Source organism: Mixophyes fleayi, chromosome 2 (assembly GCF_038048845.1).
Source record: "Mixophyes fleayi isolate aMixFle1 chromosome 2, aMixFle1.hap1, whole genome shotgun sequence".
Lineage (NCBI taxonomy): Eukaryota > Metazoa > Chordata > Amphibia > Anura > Limnodynastidae > Mixophyes > Mixophyes fleayi.
In genome coordinates this window covers 128502094-128529727 of record NC_134403.1, presented here as the reverse complement: position 1 = coordinate 128529727, position 27634 = coordinate 128502094, and the positions used below count along the sequence as shown (strand labels likewise).

At 41.6% G+C, this 27634-nt stretch overlaps 1 protein-coding gene across 2 annotated transcripts in view; it reads right to left on the bottom strand.

The window, feature by feature from the left end:
* Positions 1-27000, bottom strand: part of TPP2 (tripeptidyl peptidase 2) — an 80065-nt gene extending 53065 nt beyond the window's left edge. For both annotated transcript variants that reach the window (XM_075199968.1, XM_075199969.1), the window contains exons 1-14: positions 26742-27000; positions 24052-24180; positions 19325-19420; positions 16556-16660; positions 16258-16382; positions 15781-15944; positions 13532-13686; positions 12680-12756; positions 12051-12178; positions 11656-11755; positions 4655-4803; positions 4415-4530; positions 3928-4096; positions 3521-3678 (exon numbers count right to left, since the gene is read on the bottom strand). In XM_075199968.1, the coding sequence (XP_075056069.1) occupies positions 3521-3678; positions 3928-4096; positions 4415-4530; positions 4655-4803; positions 11656-11755; positions 12051-12178; positions 12680-12756; positions 13532-13686; positions 15781-15944; positions 16258-16382; positions 16556-16660; positions 19325-19420; positions 24052-24180; positions 26742-26909 (1839 nt within the window). In that variant the 5' untranslated portion in view covers positions 26910-27000. The remainder of the gene's footprint in view (positions 1-3520; positions 3679-3927; positions 4097-4414; positions 4531-4654; positions 4804-11655; positions 11756-12050; positions 12179-12679; positions 12757-13531; positions 13687-15780; positions 15945-16257; positions 16383-16555; positions 16661-19324; positions 19421-24051; positions 24181-26741) is intronic.
* Positions 27001-27634: the final 634 nt, after the last annotated feature.

Here is a 27634-nt window from a genome sequence, read left to right as displayed (position 1 = left end):
CAAGGAGGAGTGGAGTCTAACACACCCCCAGTGTTCGCCAGGGACCCCGCAAGGAAGTTTGGACTTTGCTGCAAGAGGTGCGCAGGTCGTGGTTCTCAAAGACAGTTACCAGTGTAGTAGTGACGAGGGTGTTCAGGTCAAACCGGGTCAAGCCAATTGGACAATGCAGTACCGTAGGAATTTCAAAAAAAATCGACAGAGAAGCCGAGGTCAAACCAGGAGAGCATACAAGTAGAAACAGGATCCAGGACAGTAGTCACAGAACAAGCCGGGTCAAAACAGGAGATATAGCAGAAATCTCTAGCAGGAACGCTGGAGGCAGGAATTGACTTGATACTCTGGCACCCTAATGGTACCAGAGTCAGGTTTAAATAGTGGAGCCCTGGAGTTGATAGGTCGGCGGTTAGTAACGTCACAGACCGCCGGCCAAGAGCCGAAACCAGTGTCCCGCTGCCTAGCAACTGGGCGCGCTACTGAGCCTGCTCAGGCGGCTGGAGGAGACTGCTTCTCTGTTGCCTAGCAACAGAGCTCTATCGGCCGGAAGTGACAGGCAGCCCTCCCTGCTTCATGGTCGTAATGCAGGGACTGTGTCCGACAGGGAGCAGTTCTGAATTTTGCAGACCTGCTGCTAATTGATCAGCCCATGTTTCTATAGCCCTGGCAACCCATGCCGATGAAAACATAGGTCTGAGTGAAGTACCTGCCGCAGTGTAGATAGACTTTAAAAATCCATCTGTCTTGCGGTGAGTATTATCCTGCAGAATGGCTGTCCCTGGGATAGGGAGTGTGGTGAATCAACCCTTTGAACCTGTTCCCAATGGTTGAGGTCGCGGATTAGAAAATTTCCAATCTGGTTGTTTCCAGGATGCTTCCGCTATTTCCTTTAGTTCTACTGATGGAGCAAAGCAGATCGCACGTTTCCTATCTTTTTTAAAGAGACTTTGATCTGATATTCTAGCCCAGGCATGTCCAACCTGTGGCCCTCCAGGTGTTGTGAAACTACAAGCCCCAGCATGATTTGCCAGTAGACAACCTGTTGATAGCTGGAAGGGCATGCTGGGACTTGTAGTTTCACAACATCTGGAGGGCCGCAGGTTAGACAGGCCTGTTCTAGTCTCTTCTACATCCAGAATACCTAGTGTCTGACGAACCGCTACCGCCAGGTCGTTAATACCTTGATATCTGGAAGTTTCTTCTGGGTCTATGACCTGTGTAATCAGTCTTCCATCAGCTCACCCTCCTCTTCTGAAGATCCCTCCAAATCAGAGAGGGTCAGAAGGGGGTTAGGGGATCGGTGTCGCTAATTTTTTGACAAGAATCTTGGTGCATCCAAGAACTAGTTTAACCTATCAAGTCCTCTAACTAGGGAAGCTGACCAAGCCAATTCTCCTGTAGGAGGGCCTTGTGAGGTGAGAACAGATGGAGCCCCAGCCTGTCCAAAGTCTGGACTCGGCGGTCCCTGTAGTCCTGCCTGTTATGAGGGGATCAATTGCTACCAAGATAGAGGGGAGAACCTGCGCAGCTGCTGGAATCTCTATTGGTTTAGATAGCAGCTTTACGAATGTCTCAATCCCCTGTGTCAGGGCAATTGCCCATGCTAGCCATTCCACTAGTGGCAGTGCACTAACCTGAGCCTGCATGGCCAGGGAACCCCCGCTGCAGTCAGCACAGAAGTGGCCCCGGATCCTGTAGTCCAATTGGTAACTTATCTTTACACTTGAAACAGGTATAATGTTTTGTCTGAAGTGCGTTTCCCTTATCAGACATTTTTAAGGGAACAGTATAACAGTAAAAGAATGAAATACAGGCAAGCAACTCACAAGTAAACAGAGAGATACTAGCTAGTCTATCACAGAGTCAAAAATTAGTATCCCTGTAAAGGTTATGCAATTAGTATTTTATTTTAATAAAAATGCTATTGCAACAACAATTTAGTTTCAATATACCTCTATCTATGTCATAGAGATATAAGAAAAGTGGTACTTAGCCTTCCAGTGAGGCTAAGATGTCTTTTGGAGCAGGAGAGGTTTGTTAGCAACTCAGTGTCCCAGAAAATGTCTGCTGCACTTTTTCCCAGACAGTTGTTTGGTGCCCTTGGAATAGTTCACTTTCTTCAGACTACAGGAAGGGACTGGACTGTCTTCCTAGTACCCTCCGACTGCACCCTTTTCTTGCTCCTCAAGTTTTCCGCTGGTAAAAAGGCGATCTGCTGCATCTATATTATGCAACAGTCGCTTGTAGCAGATTCGTGGTGGCCGTTTTTCTGGTGGAACAAGCGTTTCCCCTCCATTGCTGTGGAGTGGACTTGGTACATTCCAATATGGCGGCCCCGGCGTTCTGATTACCGGCACTCTTTGCCGTTTTTGGTAGCGTCGGTATATCTGTTTAGAATCGGTGTGGCAGCGGCTATAAGTCGCTTGTCAGCGCTGAGTAGTTTTAAAAGAATAAAAACAAAAAAATAAAGAAAACATCCAATGTTCGCGAGAGCAGTCAGGCTCTCACTGTCTGAGTAAGTGGGCTCTGTATAGCTAACAGAGCACACTGCTGCACAAAAATAAGTTAAAATTATAGAAAAAAGAAAAATATTTCTTCCTGTCATGTAAGTCCAACTCCCTTGGGCACTTAACGAAGACTGAAGAGGCTACAGGGGGTTGCAGAGAGGATGGGTTTGCCAGCTTTGATACATTAACAAAGTTAACCTGTTAACTGCCAACTCCACTCCCACATCCCCATGGTAGCAGTGTCCCCCAGATAGGATGAAAGGAATTGAGAGTTAGGAAATTCTTTAGAGATGAGGTTGTATATGTAGGTTGGCTTTATAAAGTAAGAATAGGACTTTGAATGTTACACTTCGGTATCAAGTGCAAGGATTAGCAGAGTGGAGTAACTGAATTTGTGCAGTTAGCGTGGTGAAAGTCTGGCAGTGGCATTTAGTTCTTGAGAGGGGGTTAAAAGGCTAGATAAAATATAGATCTCTCGAGGCGAGATAAAATGAGGCATCAGTGTCAGAAAGGGGTCTATTTTACAGATATTGGGGGGGGGGGGGGGGGGGCATAACTGAATTTGTTTTGTTTTTTACTGTATAAGATTACAATTATAGATTCATTTATAGCTAAAAAAAGGTACATTTTGGAGAATACATAAAATAATTGTTTATGAATAAGTAAATCCGTCTAACATCTAAATGCTTACAGTTGCTGTTTAAAAGATAAAATCTACTTCTACAATCATTTTATTAAAATGTCTGAATAAAGAATCATTAATGTAATTAAAATATATTTGAAGGGACACAGACGGGTCACTTTGAAAGCCTTCCCATACAATGTATTTGAGCTATATAGATATGTACATAAAAGTAATGTTACAGAAAATTAAAACCGCTTGTTAATGTCCCTTTAAGAAAACACAATCATTCCTCTACAACCATTTCTTCTACATGTACAATCTTGCTTTTGAAAAATAGAATTAAAGTCTAATGAAGTTTTTGCAAATCACAAAATGCTTATCTTCCATGGCCTACCTCAGTGTAATGCACCCCTTCTCGCAGACCACGTGGATCCACACGGACGTTTATATGTCTGCACTGGTTCATCAGCTCCAAGTGACTGGGATACTGAACCCAGGACGCAGTTGATGTGAGCGCCAAGTGAAGTTGGAGGGAAATTCGTTCAGAGTTATCTGACAGAAAACAAGCACGTTACTCAGACAAGGAAAATTAGTTCATCCTTCTGAGCATATATTCACTTACAAAGACAAAAAGAATAAGGAAGTGTATAAATATTATATATATAAATATTATATATATATATATATATATATATATATATATATATATATATATATATATATATATATATATATACACACACACACATGACAACTGTATGACCTATTTTTTGTCCCCTCTAAAATGGGATTTCAGCTCACCTGTGTTTTCTGGAAACATTGGCTCAATGCCCACACCATGGTCAGAAGGGGCAGCAACCTGATTCGGATCCCTGAGGTAAATTCCACGACCGCTTCCAACTGTAACTGTAAAACCTATCTTACTGATTAATGAGGCATTCTGCATGAGGTAGTCATAGGCTTTGTCAACCTAGAAAAAAAATTAAAGAAATACAAATAAATATCTACCTAGAACATAAAGTTAATCATTACATAGCTTTCCCCCCTCTCAGAAAATTACTATATTAACCAAACCCAGAATTCACAATCTGAAGTCAACATATTTTGTTGTATGACGAAGGAGAGGGAGCAGGGGAAGTGAAGGCCAAAAGTGATACAGAGAAGACCAGGGCTTGCACCATATGTGATGTGACCGCAACCACGTCACCACTTTGCTGCAGTGCACACACTTCTGTTCCCCCAGAATACTCTTTATTTTTACATATTTTCCCCAAAAATATTTAGATACCTGAATAATACCATGCCCTTGGGCAAACACTTCAATGTTTTCAGCCTTCATTGCAGTATTTTCCAAAGCTCTCCTAACTGACTGCACAGTGTATTGGACACCATTTGCTTTAAGACCTGTAAAACAAAAAAAGGAGCATAATTTAAAATGTGAAACACTGTTGCAAGCACCAAAGGATAGCTGCTATTTAAAGAAAGAAAAAAAAAAATTAGATAGATATAAACCATAGTCCAAATTCACCTGATAATACTAGTGCAATGCCTCCACAAGCATTAGGAGAAGACATGGATGTTCCATTCATTAACTGAGTCCCTCGCAGTGTCCAATTTGGCACAGATGCAATAGCTCCTCCTGGAGCACTTATACTGACTCCCAGAGCTCCATCAGTGCTGCTCAAACAAATATTAAGCATTCAAAGTACAGCAACCACATTTCTGTAAGGATATATAAAACAGACTTTCCACCATTCAGATTTCCATACTTTTAGGATCTATGTATCCAATTTACTTGGTTTTGAAGGACTGACATTATTTGTTTTATTAATGGGAATATTTTCTTTTTCTGGTTCTAAGTGTCATCATGCAATCTCAAATCTTGGCTTCCCATTACTAAAAGCTCCCTGCTGGCAAAAAACTGTATTGGGTGGGGGGGGGGGGGGGGCAGTGGGGAGAGGCCACTGTATGTCAGGAATGCAAGGCCAAAATGCAGAAGAACACAAACAATTGCTGCAGGAATAATGTAAAGTTGACCACTGCCTAAACATTTTTAATCATACAGAGAGAGAGAAAAACTGAAAAACTGACCTTTGTGAGGCCCAATATAATTAGTACTTACATAGTATATACACACTAGAACAAGGGATGGGCGAAATGTAAATTTAAAATGTAAAAAATGTCACAAAATTTTTTAAAAGTTGTAAGTAAAAAGAGAATAAAAGCATCTTTAAAAACACAAGCAGCACTATCTAGCCCAGTAATAGACAACCTGGCTTTCCTTGAGTGCAGCACAAGGCCCTCCCACTTTTTTTTTTTAAAAAAAAAGGGAGAATAAAAAAATGGGATTTTTATATCGGGGACACCGGGGACATTGGGGTATAGAGTAGGGGGGACAGGGCGAACAGGCACTTTAACTTCTGTTTAACTAAGCCCTAGCTCCTCCCTCTCTACACACCATTTCCTGCCAGCCTCAGTTTATGTTTAACCAAGTCCACACAAAGCGGAGATAGAGAGAAAACAGGAAAAGAGAATAACATTAACAAACAACATTCTCTTGACAAGACAACATGTCAAAAAGTAGGAGAAACTAAAGCGTTAAGGGTGGGCGCCCAGTGTCCCCCAATGGACTTAGAGAAACAGATTTTACGCTAGTATAAAATTCCAATTTTCTCTGTCATCCATTGGGGGACACCGGGGACATCCCAAAGTTGCCTCACGGAAGGGAACGCTCAGAAGAAGCACCTTTCTTCCAAAACTTGCATCCTTGGATGCAAACACATTAAACTTGTAAAATTTAGTGAATATGTGTACAGACGATCACGAGGCCGCCTTACACAGCTGTTCACTGGAGGCACCATGGCGGGCCGCCCAGGAAGCACTTATAGACCTTGTAGAGTGCGCGCTCAGATTATCTGGGTTAGGCTCCCCAGCCTTACTATAAGCTTGACGAATAACAGCCGTAATCCACCTTGCAAAAGTGACTTTAGAACCTGGCTAGCCTCTGTTGTGAGCATGATAACGAATCAAAAGATCCTTAGTCTTGCGCACCTTTTGAGACTTATGCACAAAAATTCGCAAGGCTCGGACAACAGAGATAACGAATAGAATAATTGTTAACCGAAGACAGAAATATCAGTCAGGGCCGGAATGACAACGTCCTGATTTAGATGAAATCCAGACACAACCCTATGAAGAAAAGAGGGCTTGTTTCGAAGAACTGCCCTGTTTTTATGAAAAACAAGAAGAGGAGACTTGCAAGATAAAGCAACAAGCTCTGAAACGCTGCATGACAGAAATGGTCCAAACCATTTTCCAGGTTAGAAATTTAAATTCTACTGTATTCAAAGGCTCAAAAGGCAGATGCTGTAAAGCATTCAACTCCAAATTCCATGGACCTACCGATGGAACATATAGAGGTTGTACATGGAGTACTCCCTGAATGAAAGTGTGCTCATCAGGTATAACAGCAAGTCTTATTTGAAAGAAGACCGAAAGCTGCTGACACCTGACCCTTGAGAGACAAATCTAACCTGTCCTGCAAGAACCGAAATAACCTGGCAAAGAGAAAAGAAGAAGTAGAATATATCCCTTCTCTTCACACCAGCCAATATATGTCTTCTAGTCTTGATGATAGATTTTTGCAGAAGCCCAAAGCAAGGTTTGCACCACACGTTCAGAAAACCCCTTAGCTCTTCGAATGATGGCTTCAACAGCCACGCCGTTAAAGCCAGACATTGTAAACTTAGATGACAAAAGGGACCTGAAAGTAGAACCACCAAGAGACAGACATTGCGTCTACCGCAACAGCCATGGGATCTTTTGCGCAGGAGCAGAAGAGGGGGACTTTGTGGTTCAACCGGAATGCCATTCTATCGACATCCGGGTGACCCCACCGTTCCATCAACTGACGAAACACCTCCAGATGGAGGAACAATTTACACATGGCCAAAGGACTCTTGGTGCCGCCCTGATGATTGAGGTATGAGACCGACGTTGCATTGTGTGACAATCTTCACTGGCCTTCCCTGCAGCAAGTGTTGCGCGTTCATAAGAGCATGAAAGACTGCTCAAAGATTCAAGACATTGATTGGAAGCTTGGATTGTTTTTGAGTCCAAAGATACTGAAACCGAGCGTGAAGACAGATGACCCCCAACCTCAGAGGCTGGCATCCGTTGTGATCAAAGTCCAATTCCAAATTGAGAATTTGCATTCCCTGGCGAGATTCTGTTTGTGTAACCACCAAAAAAGGGACCAACGCATCTGCGGAGACAGGCGGAATACCCGGCCCGCCAGATTCAGATGGGATTTATTCCATTGCGACATAAGTTCCAACTGGAACTGCCGTGCATGAAACTGAGCAAACTGGATCGCCTCTAAAGTCGATACCATCTTGCCCAGAACTCTCATGGCGAAAGGTACCGAAGGCTGCATTGCCGCCAACATTTCACAATCTTCTGCAAAGCTAGAATCTTGTCCTGGGGTAAGAACACCCGTCGCTGTCGGGTGTCCAATAAAAAGACCCAAAAAGATCAACCGTTGGGATGGGATCAACTTGGACTTTTTCAAACTGAGAATCCAGCCGTGAGACTCTAGAGTCTGGATTACTACTGGGATATGCGACTGAAGCACCTTTGGACAATGTGCCCTTAAAAGAAGATCATCCAGGTAAGGGATGATTGTAATCCCCTTGAACTTTAACAGAGCAGCCATGACCGCCATGATCTTGGTGAAGATACGTGGGGCCATGGCCAGACCAAAGGGAAGAGCCTGAAATTGTTAGTGCTTTGATCGAACCGCAAACCTCAAAAAGGACTGATGACCCTTCCAGATAGGTACATGGAAGATAGACATCCTTGATGTCTAAAGCCACCATGAATATTACTTGTTTCAAGCGGTGAATGACCGAGAGCAAAGCCTCCATCTTGAACCTGAGCACTCTGACCTGGGTGTTGAAAGATTTCAGAATCAGAATTGGTCTGAATAAGCCGTCTAGTTTTGGCATGAGAAAAAGGTTGGAATAAAAACCCAAACCTCTTTGAGAATCTGGCACCGGAATAATCACTCCGGTAGAAAGGAGGGATTTAACTGCTTTTCGTAAAGCCAGTCATTTTCGGGGACAAGTGGGAAGACCTGTGGCAAAGAACCGTCTGGGAGGAAGACCAAGCAGATCAATCTTGTATCCTCAATCCACCACAACCCAAGCCCAGACATCGGTGGTAGACTGAAACCACCGATCCCTGAAGAAGAGAAGAGACGGACTCCCACCAATGGCGACAGCGGAGGAGCAAAATGTCCATCCTGCGGACTGCTTGCCTGCAGGTTTCGCTGCTAGGCGTCGAGCAGACCAGGCCTGGTGCCCACGCTGCAAACCATCCCTGGGGGTGGATGACTGGCCTCTAGAAGATTGGCCTGAGGAATATTGACCCCGAAACCTTCCTGAGGACCGAAAGGACCGGAATCTGGACATTCTTTGTTTGGGAGCATTAACAGGGAGAAAAGTACTCTTTCCTCCTGTGTCTTGACTGATAATGGAGTCAAGCTGAGGTAAAAAAAAAAAACACGCCAGAAAAATCTATTGTCTCCAGAGCCTTTTTTAGACTCCATATCAGGCTCCCAGGACCTAAGCCAGAGAGTGTGACGAGCCGAAATACGTGCCCCAATCAGGCCCTCGTCCATAGCTGCCTCTCCTAAATAATCTGTCGCCCTCTGAATTTGATCCAGTGGAAGCAGTTCAGAGGACGGCCTGCGTTCTACAGCTTTGCTAACCCACGCAGATGCCAAAGCAGGCCTCAAAGAAGCACCTGCTGTCATGAAAATGGACTTAAGGAAGGCCTTAACCTTACAGTCTGTACCATCCTTAGGAGTGGCTGTGTTAGGAAGAGGAATAATAGTTACCTTGGCCAACCTTGCAACATCAGCATCCACACGTGGAGGCATCTTACATTTAGCAAGAACTTCAGGAGGAAAAGGATGACACGACTGCAGACAGCGAGATACTTGGAACTTCCTATCTGGGAAAGCCCAAGGCTCTGACAACAAATCTGCCAACTAGGAAGAAACCAGGAAAGAGAAATATTTATTTTTCCCGCGTGCAAAAAGAGAAACCACTGCAGTGTCAAGAACCTGTTTCTCGGGAAAATCAAGTACCTGACGCACCGCTTGAATTAGTTCCTCCACACTCTGATGATCAGAATGAACCTCCTCCACCACTGTAGGAGCCTCCATATCAGAATCCACCGCTAATTTACCCTCCTCCTGGGAACAACAGTCAGAATCTGACTCATTTCCCTAAAGGGGTGCTGACACCCTCTTACGCTTACGTGAGGAGAACAGCGCGGGCAGAATGCAACATCTTTTCTAAAAAGAAAGAAACCAAAACCAAACCCTGTACAGAGGATGCAAGTCCCTGAACCCAAGCTGGTTCTACAGACTCCGCCGGAGTAGAAACACTCAAAACAGATGGGACAAAACACAAACAAAACAGTGTAATAAACAGTGTAACAAAACACAATATAAATGACAAGCAGCACACAAAACTGAACAGAAAGTGAGCCTGCAATTCAGCCAATAAAGCCCCACAGAGTAAAAGACAAACTTTTGAAAATAACAACCCCCAACCCTTTACCTTACAGGACTCAAGACAGAAAAGGGGAGAAGCAGGAGCTATAAAATGGCTGTCTATTCTGGTGTCTGCACACAAAGTAGTGAGAGACCACGGAGGAAGTGCAATAGAGGAAACACCACCCCCCCAGGGCTCAGCACTGGATTGACAAGTGTCCAACAGGACAACCCCCTCAACCAATCCAGTGTTTAGCAGGGTTCACCATCTTAGTGACCCTAGCTTGACCCAGTTCCCTGAGCTAAAAATAGAATTTTTTTTTTGACGATTGCTCCTAGTATGAAGACTCAGGGGACAAACTGCGATTTTTCTACCCCCCTCTGCACTGTGCTGGGAGAGGGTTTCAATTACCTGCTGCCATCCCTCCTCACGCAGTGTCTGCAGTCTGCTGGCTGTCAGAACAGGAGGACGGGCACAGCCTGCAGCGACTGTGCCCGGCTCCTAGGAGGGCATTAGAACATTGGGAGAGGAGGGCTGGCGAAGGAGGCACCACCATGGCACCTCCAATCCCCCCCTCCAGATAGCGCACAGCCGTCCATGCTGTGCGCTGCTACAGTAATTGTTTTTTTAAACTCACTGTCTCACAGCTAACTGCAGGCTTCCTTTATTTTTTTTAATGATCTGCTAGACACGGGGGGGAGGGGGGAGTCAATACACTAAACTCCGGACCCTCCACAACAGCAGTTGACAGCCAGGGAGAACATCGTGAAGCATCTGACAATCGCCTATTCGACTCCGTGAGCCGCCGGCTATCAGGACCAAGTCTCCGATTAACTTATAAACTAAAACAAAGTAAAAAAAAAAAAAACACAAACAAAAAAACCAAAAACAGAATTCGGCTGCTAAGCAGCCCAGACGCAGCCCGTTCACCGGGCACTTAAACCAAACTAAGGCTGGCAGGAGGTGGGGTATAGAGAGGGAGGAGCTAGGGCTTAGTAAACAGAAGTTAAAGTGCCTGTTCGCCCTGTCCCTACTCTATACCCCAATATCCCCAAAGGATGACAGAGAAAAAAGGGCGAACAGAGGAAGGCATGAGAACAATGCAATCCCTCCTCCTCGGGTATGCGTGACATCCTGGAGTTGTGCAGAGGTCATCACGTGACCCGGAAGTTGGCTGCCCCTGTTCTGCCTTATTCTCTACTTTGTTATAAAGGTGGGCTGCATGTAAAGAGTCTGTGGGCTGCTTGTTGCCCACCACTGATCTAGCCTCTTCAGATTAACTGCTTTTGTAACCCCTGCAGCCAATAGAACATCATTAGCATCATGGCTCTACTATGTTACATTAAATTGAAGCAGTTTATCCAGATTACTTATTTGTCCTTTCCATTTGGACTACTCCAGGAAATAAGAGTTCCATTGGATTTCTAAAGCAGTAAACAAGTAATGGATGTGGGGATGTTTGCAGTTTGTTATATTTTATATAGAAAATGCAACATTATTAATATATGCTAACTGTCAATACACTACTCTCTGCAATACATTATATTACACACAATTAGGGCAAAGGTACTTTTGCACTTATAACCAACACTGTGAAGCCGCTTCTCTATGTCACTGTTGGGCGCAAGTATATGCATTAGTTGGTTGCATCTTGAGAAACACACACATAAGACCAACATTTTCCCATCAGAATTTTTAAGTCCAAGTTTAACAGCTTATACATCATAGCACTACCCCCCTCCCCCTCCCCCCCCCCCCCTTTCCTGCAAGAGAGAATAAAAAGTAGTAAAAGAAAGAAAAGAAATAGAAGGCAAGAACATGTGCACACTTCCTGTGCAGGGCACCGGAAAAAGAAATGAGGAGGAGCAGTCTCTTCAGAACCCCACCTCCTGAGGGTGAAACATAACCCAATGTCTGTGGGCTCCTACTGTGGAAGGAGAAATTATTATTATAGTCTAAATTATACCTAGGACCTCTTGAAGACCAAGTGTATTGATTGGCAGGTAGTTTTTCTCGGAGGGAATATTCTGCAACCATCATGTCTGGTGAAACATAGGCTCCCACACCTGAAGATAACATGGAAGCATGAATACCTGATTCACAAAACCTCAACTTACCAGTTCCTAACATACAGGAAATTTACATAAACCATACCATGAACTTGAACAATATTTAACAGAAAAAGGTAACTAGATTTTATCTTCATGACAAAACTCGAGATTCCCTGCAAAACATTAAATTTGTATATTTTTATTTAAAATCTGGCCCCGCAATCGTTCCAGAGAAGCAACTATACAGCACTGTTATAAAGCATAGCTGAGCATGAATACTGGGAGACAGAAACGAAAAAACACAACTTACCAATAACACTAGATGTCGTTCCTCCTGGACAACCAACAGTTGAAAGGCATGGACCATTATTACCAGCACTTGAGACATAAATTATGTTGTTTTTCCACACTGCTTCATTAATGGCCTCACAAATTCTCCTGTACAAACAATAAAACATGGAAAAAATAGAAGCCAACCTTGGTGGAAGAAAATCTTTACTGAAATGTGAAACCCATGGACAGAGCCAGGCCATTAGTCTCCAGTTCCCAGAAGCAATTTAAGCAAAGAAAGTTAAAAAAAAAAAGCAAAACAAAAATTTAAAATGGGAACAGTAGCCTATGCTTTTTCCTCTAAAAGTGCCCTGCCCCCTGAGGGTGGAACTATGCACTAGACCAGGCTTGGCTAATCTGTGGCACTCCAGTTGCTATGAAACTACAAGCCCCAGCATGCTTTGCCAATATATAGCAGCTTATTGCTGGAAGGGTATCCTGGGACCAAGCCTGCATTAGACCGTCCCCTAGATGGCTGTTGGAAATAGTAAGGTTCGGAACTACAGGAAATTTGCTTTAAGTGTATGCATTCAGATTTGAGACCTATGTGGTTTTGATATACTTCAGCTCTTTTATACATAAAGTGTTGATAAAGCAGCTTATACATACCCAGAATTTGGCCAGTGTGTTGCTTCCCCATAGCTGTAGTTGACCAGATCACATTTATACTTTATTGCTTCAATCATCTGAAAGAAATACAAGATATTACTGCAAGAATACCAACTGTTATAGTGAAAAACAATACAGGAGAAAAAGTAAAAAGAACATAAAAAGGATTGATTAGCAAGGGTCAAGCAAATAATATAAAATTATATATATATATATATATATATATATATATATATATATATATATATATATATATAATATATATATATATGCGAGGGTTTGCAAGTTCGGGACCATAGCCATTCTGCATGACATATACACATTATAGCATGAGCTTGACACCCATGTAAAAATGCATCTGCGCAGAACAGAAATATGGTCTTGGCAAGCTAGGAAAGAGTGCGGGGCAGACTGGCACAAGTCTGCTTCCAGTAGCAGTAGGTTAGGGGACAATACAAGGCACTATCATGCTAGATTTACCTATGCCCTGTTAAAACACAGGAGATTCTAACTGAACACAAATAAGAGCTTGGCAGTTCTGAAGGGGTTAAGGATAGGAAAGAAGATGCCATTATTGCTTCATACCGATTTACCAGCTGTTGGTACCTCAGTATCAAGATTACATATATCTTAGAGAACTACTGTGTGAAACCTTCGGTTATTCTATATTTTGTCTAGTACTCCTGCCATTACTATATTCTTGTAATATTTTGTGAAAAATGTGACCAACTGATATTCATTTCCAGAATACATAAAATGGCTAGTACCTTCTTTCATTATACAGCCATCAATTAAAACAAAAACAATAAAATAAAAATAAAAACACCAACTCAAATACAATAAAATTCATACCGCTCTTATAAGTCCTGTGCCAGTCTCCATTGTGCTCAGTCTGGTGTCACCAATCTTTATGGCCAAGATCTGTGCTCCTGGAGCTATGCCATTTCTTTCAGGTTCATCAGGAAAGAATCCTGCAGCAATACTGGCCACATGGGTCCCATGAGCACCTATAATGTGTAACCACAGTTACTCATAAATAACCATGCTATTAGTTATACTATTGTGCTTGTTGCACCATATAAACATACAGATAGAGATGAGATAAAAAGGACTCTGAGGATGCCAAATGAAGTTCAGTGACATACAATATTGGGCAAGTTGGAATTGATTGCTGGGTAGGAGTCAGCTGATGCCCTTACGTGCCAGGTTGCATTACCCCTATGCCAGACACGTCAAACTCATGGCCCAAACGCATACTTTTTGCGGCCCCGAATTACTATGCGAAAACAAGTGGAATGTGGTCTGCGTTTTATTTGGTTAATTGACTTAAAAAAATTTATTGAATACAACAGAACAGTTTGCATTCGAGTTCAGTCAACATTCACAATCAGTGTCACGCGATACATGCGCACACCGATTCAACTAGTATCCCTCCACCCATGCTGTGTGTTGTCGCACACAGTCAGCACAGTACGCTTTCATAATTCATGGAAACTGCTTGGTACTTATAATCTGCGACTGTGTGTGCTCAAAACATTATCCTTATTCGTTTGGTAAGTCGGTGACCAAGTACATTTATACAAGTTTGTTGAATGTTTATCAAATGCATTACCTGTGCCGATGAGGATTATTTAATTCTTTTTAGTTTTCTTGTTGCACACAATCTTAGACTTTCATCACCATTTAATTATATAGTACCACTAATTCCGTAGCGCTGTACAGAGAAATTACTCACATCAGTCCCTGTCACATTGGGGCTTACAGTCTAAATTCCCTAACATACACACACACACACACACACGTCAATTTGTTAGCAGCCAATCTTTGGAGTGTTGATTATTTGGCCCAATTGGGGTTTTGAGTTCAACATGCCAGCACTATGCTGTTGCCCAGCTCTTACTGACTCTTTAGTGCAGCAAGACCCTTTTCGAGATCAGAGATCCAGCACACTTCTAAGAATGATTCGGATAAGCTATAAAATCACAGCAGAGCCTAGGAAAGTAAATCAATTTGGCCAGATTGGAAACGCTATATACTATTCTACTCGGTTCACGTTGTTTAGACTTATCTTATGTGGCATTGCAGAAGTGCACTGACTTAATACTAGTTTCAACTATCTATACTGCTATCCATGCTTTTGCACTGCTCTACAGCACACCTACTTCTTTACTTTGCAACGAAAACCCTGATAAAGAAGTTACAGAAATTAAAATCCTAAGAAAGTCAATTTTTAAAGAAATATTGAAAGAAGTAATTAAAAAAAAAGTAACAGGCAGAGAATCTGATTACATGTATTCTTGATGTAGGAGGAATCAGAATCTATAGTCACAGTGTATATATAACGAATACCTGGGGTAAATGTAAATGTATCAAATAGCGTTTTTTGCAAATAGACGATGTATGGTAAATTTAAAGCAGCAATGGCTTTGAAGGCAAAACTTGGCTTTAAAGCCATTGAGAACAGTACAGTAACCTGTGATTATTGTTCTCAGTGCAAATAGAGCCTGACAAGAATAGAGAGGCATGCTGTAATGCCACAATCATATTGTATTTCTACAGTTAAAAAAATATTACAAACTCTTTGTGGATCCGACAAGTCGGCGATATTCGGTGATTGTGACGGCCATATTTAAAATGGACATTTTATTAAAGACAAAACTCACCAGGTTTTTCCTTTAATAAATTTATCGTTTTAAATATGGCCGTCACAATCGCCGAATATCGGAGATTTAACAGATCCACTGCTTAATACATGTACCTCTTGGTCATAAGGAATGTTATTTGATCATTCTGACATTCAGATGACGGATCAAAAGTGACTCGCAGGCATACCAAGTTTACTTTTCAAGACATGAAGAAAAGCTGTTGTACTGACTTTTATACAACGGTCAGTTTTATGAATGGTGGTTCAACCAGTAGGCTTTTCCACCGTACATATACACGGAATGCATGGACTATGAATGTATTGTTGGAAGGCAGAGCAGTACTTCCCCTATTAATATCCTTTACTTGTATTTGTAGCTTTTGTGCTGATGTGTGCGCCAACTAGGAATTCCAAGGTTTGTGAAATCATATATACGCAAATCGATATGAAAACTCACCTCCACTTGTAACAATCGAAAGTAAATTCCCATCATCATAAATGCATACTGAGTAATTTAGCATTTCCGTTGTACCAAATGATGCATACTCTTGTGCCTCTCTGTAACTACCCAACACAGTGCAAGCTTCAAGATCTCCACACTCGCTTGTGTCCATGCATGCTCTGCAAGAAAGCAAACAAGCCAAAACTCATAAGACCTTTTTCACCTCTGAAGTCTTACAGTAACTAGTCTGGAACGTATAATATGGCCTAAATGTAACTGAGCTTATTCAACTGTAAGCAGGCTACAACATAAGTTGTGTGGCAAACATTGCATGTAAGAATAGATCCTTTTCTTTCAAAGCTTCCTACATTAAGCATTTTCCACTGTAAATAGAACAAAGTTTAAAAGAATAAGTGTGCATGAAATGGCCCTATACATTACAAAACTTACATTTTAAATACAGCATGTAAAGACGAGTATATAATAACCTACCGCCATGTTTCCCCATCATGCCACACTAAGCAGTCATATACAGGGCCAGGATCACTGTATTTCTTTTCAAAAGTGTTCAGGATTTCTACTTGGTTCTGAACATCTTCTTTAAGCAATTTTCCCATCTATAAAAGCGTTAAAGCAATTTTAGTTATAGAAAAAAAAAAAAAAAAAAAAGGCAAATGAATAGATAATAGCAAATGTGAAAAAAGATCAAATTATAAGTCATATTACAAATCTTGCTTTCAGGGCAGGTCTTTTATGCTCTCTACATTCAGTCCTGCAATATTATTCTAACCTGAGTTTGGATGCTGGAACTTGTGTCAATCTCGTCCTGTCTCCTGCAGGCTTCTGCAACTACAGCTCTGTGAATGGGATCCCACAATTTATCTTTTCGCTCTTTCTAGAGTATTGTAAACAAAACAAAAAATGAATGGTTTTTAGTGGCCAGTAGACATATACTACATATATTAAACTATTTATAAAGAAGCTTCTGTAAAAATAACACTAATACAGTTTCCTAAAAGCACATTCTTTTTAAACAATTCTAATGTAAATTCCATAAACAGCATAAAAACGTATGAAACATACAGCTATGTCTTTTATACGGCCTTATTCAAAACTAAATGCAGTTATTTAATTACTATTAAATCATAGTGGATCACTGTTACTTCCTATATGAAACCAAGAGACGATAGGCAAGTCACAAGTTTACAATGCAGCACTAGAAATAGATATTTTCACATTCATAGACACTTTAAAAGGTCTAGTGAAAGAGGATTCACACAGTATAAAAGTCTGCGATAGATGAAGCAGAGTACTTTTAACTATTACTGAACATTAAAGTAAGTACAATTATGGCTGCATAAATGTATACCCTGCACATACAGCAACCAGAGGAGAAGAAAAAAAAACATTTCTATGAACTACAGTGCCAATTAGCTATAAATTAATAGCATAACAACAACTTTTATGAGTGACTTCTTTCTATGAAGCCAAATTAAAGGTCTTGGCCTGTAGATTTGCAGAAAAAAGAAGATTTTTACTCACCGTAAAATCAATTAAAATATTAGCGTTTTAATCACTTGCACCGTTTCAGGGTTATTTCGCAAAATGTCCGCCCGCCATTTACAACAATGCATTACCATTGTGACAGTTAGCAATACGTCTGGAACATGTGACCTGCTGGGTGGTCTGGAAACTGTGACAGTTGTTTGCAGCTACATATATCCGTGCATCTTGTGGGGAGCTCAATCACGGACTTCTGGTTTATTTAAATATTCACTTATCCTCGCTTTGTTAACAACAAACATGCCAAGAGGCCTCGAGGATGTCAATGTGGTGGAATGCTTACAGGTCAAACAGAGCGTGCAGTTCAGAGATCTTCCAGTCACAAATTTTATCATCACAATTATCGTACAACAAAAAACAGATACGCTGCTCATATTGGACATGATCTATTTGCCACAACAATACTCTTTGGGTCAGATTCAATTAATAAAATATCCGTGAGGCGCCCCCGGAATGGGCGTGAGACACCCTGCGCGTTTTCTTTTTGTTTGTTTGTTTTTTACAGAAGTAACGCCGATTTTTGCTCGCAACCCTATCTATTACTTTTTAACATAATATCGGTAAAAAAGCGCTGCAATGTTCTTAGAAACACCGCGGTCAATTGAATCTGCCCCTTTGGGTCCCATGGACGTGTAATACGTGAACTGTGGTGACCTACACTTTTTGGTAGAGCAGATTAAACAGCCATTTTTTAGACTGCTGTCACAATGGAAAGGTTTCATTTCCAGATGTGGTTGTTCCACCATACTTAGCATAATCTGTTTATTACAAATACCCTCAAATTACATTCTCATTATTCCCATAACATCCTCAGTTATAACTCTGCATTGGCCTTCACGTTAATTAGTCATTACATTTCAGTATTACCGACGGGTTTCCCTAGTAATTATCAAGAACAAGTACAAAAAGTCACATGTGCTACATTACAACAATTCAACCTAGACCTCATACCCACTGGAATTAATTACATGCATCTTACTAATGGTTAACACTACAAAAATGCATGCCAACTGGTATAACCCTAAAAGTCACCATTTCTAGTGTTACCAAACCTACTACAGTCGTTACTAGCATTTGCAGCACTGTGGTAGCATTCCATTTGCAATAAACACATTGTGGAAGCCTAGATAGTTCAATAAAGCTTATAATAAAAACACATGTTAAGGTGTATTTGCAGTTGACATGCATTTTTGCTAGCATAACCAGGTGGAACCTGATCTAAAAGCAGTGTCACAGAGGCATTTTTCTTTTTTTTTTAAACTAGACCAGGTCACACAGCATTTTAAGGGCTCATAATATGCTCTCAGACTTAAAAGCAATGCACTTCTCCAGCTATACAAATCAGACATGAGCTGGAATAGAGAAAGCGCGAAAAGAGACCATGTGACATAACTGGAAATGATGTCACACGAACACTTCAAATTACTCAAGAAGTTATTAGATTAGACAATTTTGGAAAAATTGTCCCAAATGCTCAACAAAAAATGCATTATACTTAAGCAGATCATGTCACAGAGTGCTTTAAGTGCTTACTGTGATATTTGAGATTTAAAAGCATTATGACTTTCCACCTATAAGATGTGGAGCTTGAACAGCAGTAGCTTCAACAGTGGCTGTTTACAATACAAAATATGCATATTGAGATGCAGGTTTTGTAACACAATGCAAATTTCTCTAATTCACTTTGTGGATTACTTTTATCAGCATCCAAATAAATGAAAAAAGAAGAAAAATAAAAAACAAACTATTTGAAAACTCATTCCATAGTATGGTTCAATTTCTGTGCATTCAACAAAAGATGCAAGTTAGAATATTCACAAAAGCAAGAACCATGCCAGATAATGCCCAGGAATAAAGATGTTTTCACGAAAAAAAAAAACACATGCTTATTGCTTTTAAATATCAGGTATTAGCTGTCCCTTTAAAATAAATTCTTAATGTACCTGGTTAGTGCTATGTAAGTAAAAGCATCTCTGATCAGGAAAATCAGCATTACCTGCAGTCGCTCTTTGAGAGCCTTTGGATAAAAGTCAAAACCATTCTTAATACCAATGTGATATGTGCCAGATGGATTTGTCCAGCTGGTGGGAATCTACAGTTGAGGAAAAAATACAAAGTCAATTACTTGTTATGAAATCGCCAACTAAATAATTTACACCAGTTTCACATTCAGGGGATCTAAGCAGGAAGAGAGAATTCATGACATTTAACAAAGTAGGAAAACATCCATAGCTATCTTATTAACCCTTGTACATTATAGGCTGTCAATGTTCATGTGAAGGGGGGGGGGGGGAGGAGGGGGGAGGCAAACAGAAAAACAAAACAAAAAAACCAAGACAAAAAAAAACAAAAAAACAAAAACAAACACACAACCCCCACACTATAAAAATTATTTTCAGAATGACAAATGTATCTACCACAGAATGCAGGATATTTTTTAAGGGACTATTCATTGGGGTGTAGGGCATGCCTGCTGAGAAAATCTACACCCCAGTTTTCCATAAATTGAACAAATAGCACCATAATAGCTGGAACATTTTGCTGCACCCATTGCATGATACTTTTGGTTTCTTTCATGACAAGGGAGCTCTTGGTGCATCCCTGATGATTGAGGTATTGCACAGCATTATCTGATTGGATCATCAGGGCCATTCCTTGCAAAAGCTGTTATCTTCTGACTAGAGCATTGAACACCACTCAATTCCAGTACTCTGGAATCCAAACTGTAAATCGCTACAGAATTTTCTGGTGCTATATAAATAAATGTTGATGATGAATTACACTAAAAATGGGACTGAAGGATGACTGCTCCCCAGCCCTGAAAGGCTGGCATTTGTCGTCAAAACGGTCCAATCCTAAATGAAGAAAAGGCAACCTGTTGGGGTCATCACCCATCCAGTCATCAGAGGAGTGACTAAATAACCTTTGGAGACTAGCTAATGAACTAGCTGATCAGATAATGGTGTGGCTTGTTCCATTTCTATGAGAATTCAATTTGAAACTCCCTTCAGTGAAACTATGCAAACTGTGAAGGTCGAGACTATTTCCTTATGACTTGCAAAATTAATAGACCTAAGCCTGCAATGTACCATATACTTTACTAGAACCTGTAAAGGAAAAGATCTTGTCCTGGCAAAACACCCGACAGTAGAAAGTATTCCAATAGCAGCCTCATGCAAATCATTCACTGGGAAGGTGTCAAGTTGAATTTGTTGTAGTTGAAGATTATAAAGGTCTCAGGCATGTCTTGTTCATGGGCCCGCAGCAAGCTGGAAAATCCAGCCTTAATCAGCAGACATCCAGGTAGGGAATGATTGTGATCTTCATGGACGGGATTGGAATGACTAACACTGTGAAGATCAAGGGCTGAATGGCTTGCCAACAAGCAATTTGCTTTGTTTCATCTCCAAGAAATCCGATGGTGAAATCATTTGGATAGGGACTTCAAGAGATCTATGACATATACCCAATTTATGATTCCTCTTGCCTAGGTGTCAGAGGTGGAACCAAATCCAGGAAGAGAAGAAAACAGGCTCCCACCACAGAAATATGTGGGAGGGCAGCCTGCCCGAGGATTTCGGAGCAGTACAGTCCGCTGCCCAAACTTGTTTTCGCCTCTGCAGACATTAACAAGGGAGCAGGAATTTGTCCTTTGAAAGACTCCAATCTTTCCTTGAGGAACAAAAGAAGAGAAAGCTCAGTCTGAGAGCATTGGTAAGTAGAAAATAAATCTTTCCCTGTAACCTTTTCCACTTCTGGATTGAATACAACATTCACAGAGAAGGGTAGGAACTCCATATAAATTTTGGACTCTATGAAGTAGTTTTATCAAAACTTTTTAAAAGGAAGAGAAGATGTATTTCCCATCGCAGAAGCAAAGTAGCAAACTCAGTCAGTAGACAGGAGGACTTCCAAGTGTCTGTTAGGAACCCCTCCAGTCGGTACAACACAACCCGGAATCTACTCTGCCAGTCAGGTGTTCAATGGAGCCCCTAGTGGTGGGGACAGACTGGGCTGCAGACTGACAGAGGGTTGTGAAGTGTGTACCGGCTGGGGAGAACCCAGGTAAGCAAAGTGAAGTCCAAGCAAAGGTCAAGGGTCGGCAGCAGATAGCAATTCCAATAAACAGCCCGAGGTCAAGGGTCACAAGCAGACAGGAAGGTCGGTAAACACGCCAGAGGTCAGGGTCACGAGATACACAGGCAAGGTCCAAATCCAGGCAAAGGGTCATACACGGGTAATCCGCAGAATATTCAACGAGCAGGAGCAAGGCACAGAGCAGGTCAGCAGACTGGCAACAGAAGCTATAACCGGCATTGAGGCAGCAGACCTCGCTGCCTTAAGTACCCAGATGGACCAATCAGGGCTTGCCCCTGGACAGTGCACACTTACAGGCTAATTGCCTGCTACACTAGACACCAATCAGGGCTTAGCCCTGTCATACACACCTGCAGGCTAATGCCTGCTAATTCAGCCCACAGGCTGAATCTAATAGTTACAATATGCGCGTGAGCACCCGGCTGCCGGGACGCCGCGCTGGAGTAGTGTCCGGCCGTTGCCCAGGCAACGGTCGGGAGTTGAAAGGAAGGGACGTCCCGGTCGTCATGGTGATGGCCGGGACGCCAGGGAGGACAGGAAGCGAGCCGCGGCGGCTGCGAGTACCGCCACGGCTCGTGACAGTGTCAGAGGACTCTGATCATCCCATTGAAGCCCAGTTTTGATCCAAAGGGGGACTCCCTTTAAAAGGAGAACGGTAGACAGATTTTTGATGTATTGTTTGCAGACAGCAGTCCACAAGAGTAGCCAAAGACCTAGCCACTAGGGTTGCCGACTCTAAGGCAACATCCTACACAATTGATGTATGCAGAATGTAGAAAGTCAACTGCTTTAGCTCTGACTTGGAGTGCCATTGTTTATATATAGACAGAAGAATGGAAGGGCTTCCTAAAAGTCATTTTACATATCCATCTCTCAGGCGATCCTTGAAGGAAGCAATAGGTAGAGGCTCTGGCGGCTCATGGATTATCTCCCCCGACTACCAGGAACCATGAACGTCAAAGCCAAAATAGATGGATTGATATTATCTCTGCTTTCTCTTTTCAGATCTATTTTACAATGCAAGTGACGAGTGGAAACGAAGGGAAGTCAGAACCCTGGTGAAATGTTCATGGAACGGTTATTCATTCCATCTCTGGAGCTTTACGCTAAGAGAAAAACCTGTGTACCTTTACCCCTCTGCTCGTCATCATAAGCCTGAATCTTCCAATCAGTAGCTGGAAACCTTCCTGCGGTAGAGACCACCCTCCTGAATGAATCTGAATCCACTTTTACCTTCTGCTTGCCTGCTGTATGCAACACGGAGAGTGGCTTCACATGTTTCTCTGCCCAAGACATGATCCTTGCTACTTTCACCATTAAGGTTCTGCTTCTAGTACCTCTGATGATTTATGAAGGCTAGCGCTGTCTTATCCGAGACACTTCTTTTTTAGATGAAGACTAAAGTGCCGAATTGCTTTCCACACTGTTCTCATTTGAAAGCCATTTATGTGAAGTCTTTTCTCACATTGGGGCCTATTTATCAAACAATATCCCCCTCTTAAATCCCTGAAAACATCACCGCAAAAATGTAATTTACAATCATTGCATCGCAGCAGATATAGATATCTGCTGCTTTGTATCTCTCTGTTTTACTGAGCACTCCCCATAACAGTGTATGGGGAGTGCTCAATAACGCTATCAATAAAAGCAAACCGTTTTTTTTTCACCCTGAAGCTGGCGTACATTAACATAATTGAAAAGTTGCAGAGCTGGACAGCGCACGTCTGGAAGGATCGTGTGATCCCTCCCTGTCACATGAATCCACTTCATTTAACACAATTTGGGAGGTTTCTCTGTGCGCATGCCAGAGCTTTTCGGTCGACGCATGCGCACAGGAATTTAAAGCAATCAGGAATCCACATCTCAAAAGAACCGCAAGTGAAGAGTCTGTGAAAAGTAAGTGTTACACTTCGCAGGAACAGCCGTTTTTCGGAACGGCTTCTTCACTGAATGTTTTTTGATAAATATGAAAGATCTTTCAATCCTTATCTATGCGATAGGGATTGAAAAGCATCTTTCACATTATGCAGTGTTTCTTAAATAGACCCCATTGTGACACCCCATATACCATGCCATGTTGATCACACAAAAGTGAGCGATATGACCAATATTTTAAAAATGCTTAAGCTCTTACTATGAAGTTCTTTATGAACATCCATTTTGACATTGCTTAATGTCTGAATGGACATTTATGACATGTCCATTAAAGTACAGGATTACAAGCGTGTGGCCATCATGGTCCTTTGGCGTAGGAAACATTTTGTTCAATTTCTGGACCCCTGATTGTTACAATTGAACTCTGTGTGTTTGTAATGCAAAAGCGCACAGAATTTCCTCACACTGTGCAGTCACCAGGATAAACTCTAGTAGTTATACAAAGGGTGAAGTAAAGGATTCTTGTATCCGGTCTCTTCTGCCATACTGCACTAATAAACCAAATAAGTGAAAGTTACTCCCAGTGAACCAGATGTATCACAAATAAATAAAAACAGGTTTAGTCCCTGTGATACAAACTACCTCTTAATTAAAGCATTAAACAGGTAATAAACAGCGACTTAAGACAAAAAAAACTATTCTATATGCATACTTATGGCATCTAAAGAAAAAAAACAAACAAACACATACCTTTAAAGTCCTTCCAGACAGGCCAATTATTACTCCTTCTTTTGGTTCGAGTACAGTACTGGTGTTTACATCACCGCTTCCAGTCGTATCTATAATGTCAATAATCTTGGGCTTCCCATCTGATGTTTGCTAAGGTGAGGAGGAAAAGAAACAGTTTTGTGAAATACCAGATCATTTATTTATAAAAACATAGCACACACCACACCCCATATCTTCTACCTCTGAAATTATTCATCCCCGGTTATTTTCATTGCAGGTAATCTCAACTCAAATCTTCTAATCAAAATATCTCAGTCTCATTTCATGCTTAAACCTCTGTTCAGCATTCAGTAAATACAACTTGTGCCAATCAGTTGTAATCTTAAACATAGTGGTGTATGTAAGAAATATGTAATAATGTTTGCAGCACCAACATCTCAAAACCCTTAGCAGGCTATACACTATTTATACCCTTCTACCACTAGAAGCAATGAGAGAAAAGTGACTATGTAATTGTGAGAAGGCAGACATCCAGTTACTAAGAAAGGAGCAGTATACAACATAAGACAGTCTACCTCACAGCTCTTTACAAACTGCATACTCAAGGAAACATCATTGGGGAAAGGATGGGGTGGCTTTTAAAGGGCCACACAACACAAAAATTTAAATTTTTTAGAGAAATACCATAAGGTAAAATACATAGATCAGTATTAACCTAGTCCACTACAGCTCTGTTACAAAGTAAAGTATTACCTTCCCAAACTACCTGAAATAGGTGCAACTCCTCCCACATCTTTAGGACTGTATCCCAATGGGATATGGTACAGGGAACAAAAGCTAAGCCATTACTGTCCCTGCCCATGTATGAAAAAACCAATGTCTGCCTAGTCCATCAGTATCTGCTTGTTTTGTTAGAGAAGCTTCTTCCTCCTAACATGGAAACCTGCTGGGGAGTATAAGAGCATGGCGTGCCTATTTACTTATGTATAAACATCAGTGTTCTTTTGACAGAAAGGTGGCATTAAGAAGTAGCCCACACCTGCCAGGACAGGTCAGAGGTCTAACACTCACTGCTGGCTGTAATGCTCACATTGTGTCTGTTCTAATAGGAGAAACAATGGGTTAATCTATTATAATAGGACTATGTTGGACTCCCAAGAGTTAGGAGGCAAGCAAAAACAGCCGAGTTGAGCACCCGGGAAATAGGTGCTGGGGAGAACACCCCAGGCAGGTGTGGCCAATAACCTCCAACATTTTTCAGTATTACTGCAAAGATAATTATTTTTCAAATGCCCCCACCCAGCTGCCTCTTATAGGGGTTAAAACTACCGTAATAACGGTAATAGTTTTAACCCGGCTTTGCGAGCAAAAATCCGGCATTAGAACTACCGTAATAACAGTAATAATTTAACAGTAACACAGCCAATTGAATATGCCTTTTTATGCCACTCGGCAGGCAAAATTTTCCAGGGAGAACACTGTTGTGTGGGAATTTTGTGGCATATGGTGGAATTTTGGAACAAGCGAGGGGCATGCGAGAGCTTTTGGGATGAGTGAAGGGGTAGTTTTTTTCATTTTTTAAATGAAGGGTAATGTGCAGCATTTTCTATGGTTGTATGGCTATACATATGGCTCATTACTTACAGGAGGCAGTACGAAGGCCATGCCATACTTTTTCAGACATTCATATTTCACTCACAGTCCAAACAACCACAAAATATCATGCAAAGTAACCAGAGGAACAGACAGTAAAAAAAATTAAAAGGTTTATCAGAAAAATAGGCTTATTTTCTTATTATAACAAGGTTTTAGGTAGAGATGAGCGGGCTCGGATTCCGCTAATCCGAGCCCACCCGAACAGTGCGGATCCGAACGGGATCCGAGCACTGTTCGGATATTTCCGGCGGGCAAAAAATTGAAAACGAGGCTCTGTCGTCCAAGTCTCATATCGAATCTCGTGAGGGGTGGGAGGGCCCAGAACAATTCCATCTTGTACCTCTTTTTTGGCATTATGTGCTCAAGCTACCTCGGTGCAACCTTTTGGCCTAAAAACAATATTGTGAGGTGTTCAGAATAGACTGGAAATTAGTGGAAATGATTGTTATTGAATGTTATTGAGGTTAATAATAGCGTAGGAGTGAAAAAAAACAAAACTGGTTTTTAGCACTTATGTTTTTTTTTCAAATAAATCCGAATCCAAAACCTTAAATCCAAACCAAAACCTTTCGTCAGGTGTTTTGCAAAACAAATCCGAACCCAAAACACAAAACACGAGACACCAAAAGTGGCCGGTGCACATCCCTAGTTTTAGGTCACTCTAGTTTTAGGTCACTCTACTTTTTAACGACATGTATTCAAAAATCTCAGAGTGTTAGGGTGAGACATAAAGGGTATCAGCATGCTGGGTACCTCACCTGAAAGACTGTTCTGTAAAGTGAAAGCGGAAGCAGGGAACACAATGAAAGGAACTGCTGCCAGCTGCAACAGGCAGTGCCAAGTCATGCTGTATAACACACACACACATTCTCAGATCCATTCCTATGACCTGGCACCCAGCTATGTTACCTGCACACTAGCCCCGTCTATACTGTACAATACACAATAGATACAGATTGTGGTACCGGATATGGCACAGTGGTATTTTACGTGAGGTTTGTGCACACATTTATAGTCACCCTGATACGAATGGCCGAGGGTTAGGTTTTATGTACCTGCATACCCGGAGCCCCTGGGTCTACCCCAGTATCCAGTACAGCAATGAGCACCCCGCGTCCATCATAGTGCGGGTACCGAGAAAGAAAAGAAGCGGCTCCGGTCTCTTTCTTGGGGAGCAGTCCATGGAAGGGGAAAGGTTCTTCGGTGCCGGCAGCCATGATCATGACAAGGAAGAGGGATCTCGTTGGATAACAGACTGTCCAAATATGCCAACAACGACACCTTCCGGGCAGTGCAGCCTCACAGGGAGAAGGAAGACGGAAAGCGAAACGACGCCTCCGAGCACGGATTGGTCAGTGAGCCGATACGTCGCTTGTTCCGCCAGGTTATCGTCACAGGACTGGAGTACAATGCGTGCAGCAGATGCGGAAGAGAGAGCTGAGCGCAGGGTGGATGCTGCTCACTAATAAATGTGTTGTAGTGAGGGACCCTGGAGCCAGCACGGACAGGAGTGAGAAAAAGTCGTGTAGGACTGACGCATCCTGCAGGGATTGTAGTATGTTATATGTATATATTAAATGGTTCTCTGCACGTGGAAAATTCAGTAGAGATATACTGCACTTAGCAAAGATTTTATTTAAAAATGGTGTCATCTATTTTACACTGTGTTCTTTAAGGAACACATTGTGATATGTAGTATATGAAAATATAGTTGGATGTTTAAAAAAAAAAGTAAACATCATAAATTTCAGATTAATAATTATTGTCAGTTTGTGACACATTTAATATTTTGCATGTACTTAATTGGCAAAACTGTCACCATTAAAAAAATATGCTTAAATAAAGATTGGATTTGTTGTTGCCACCGCCTGTTGTTAATGTACAATGTGTTTTTTTTTATCTGATGACTAGAATGAAAATAAATTATTCTTTCTTAATACCAAATTAT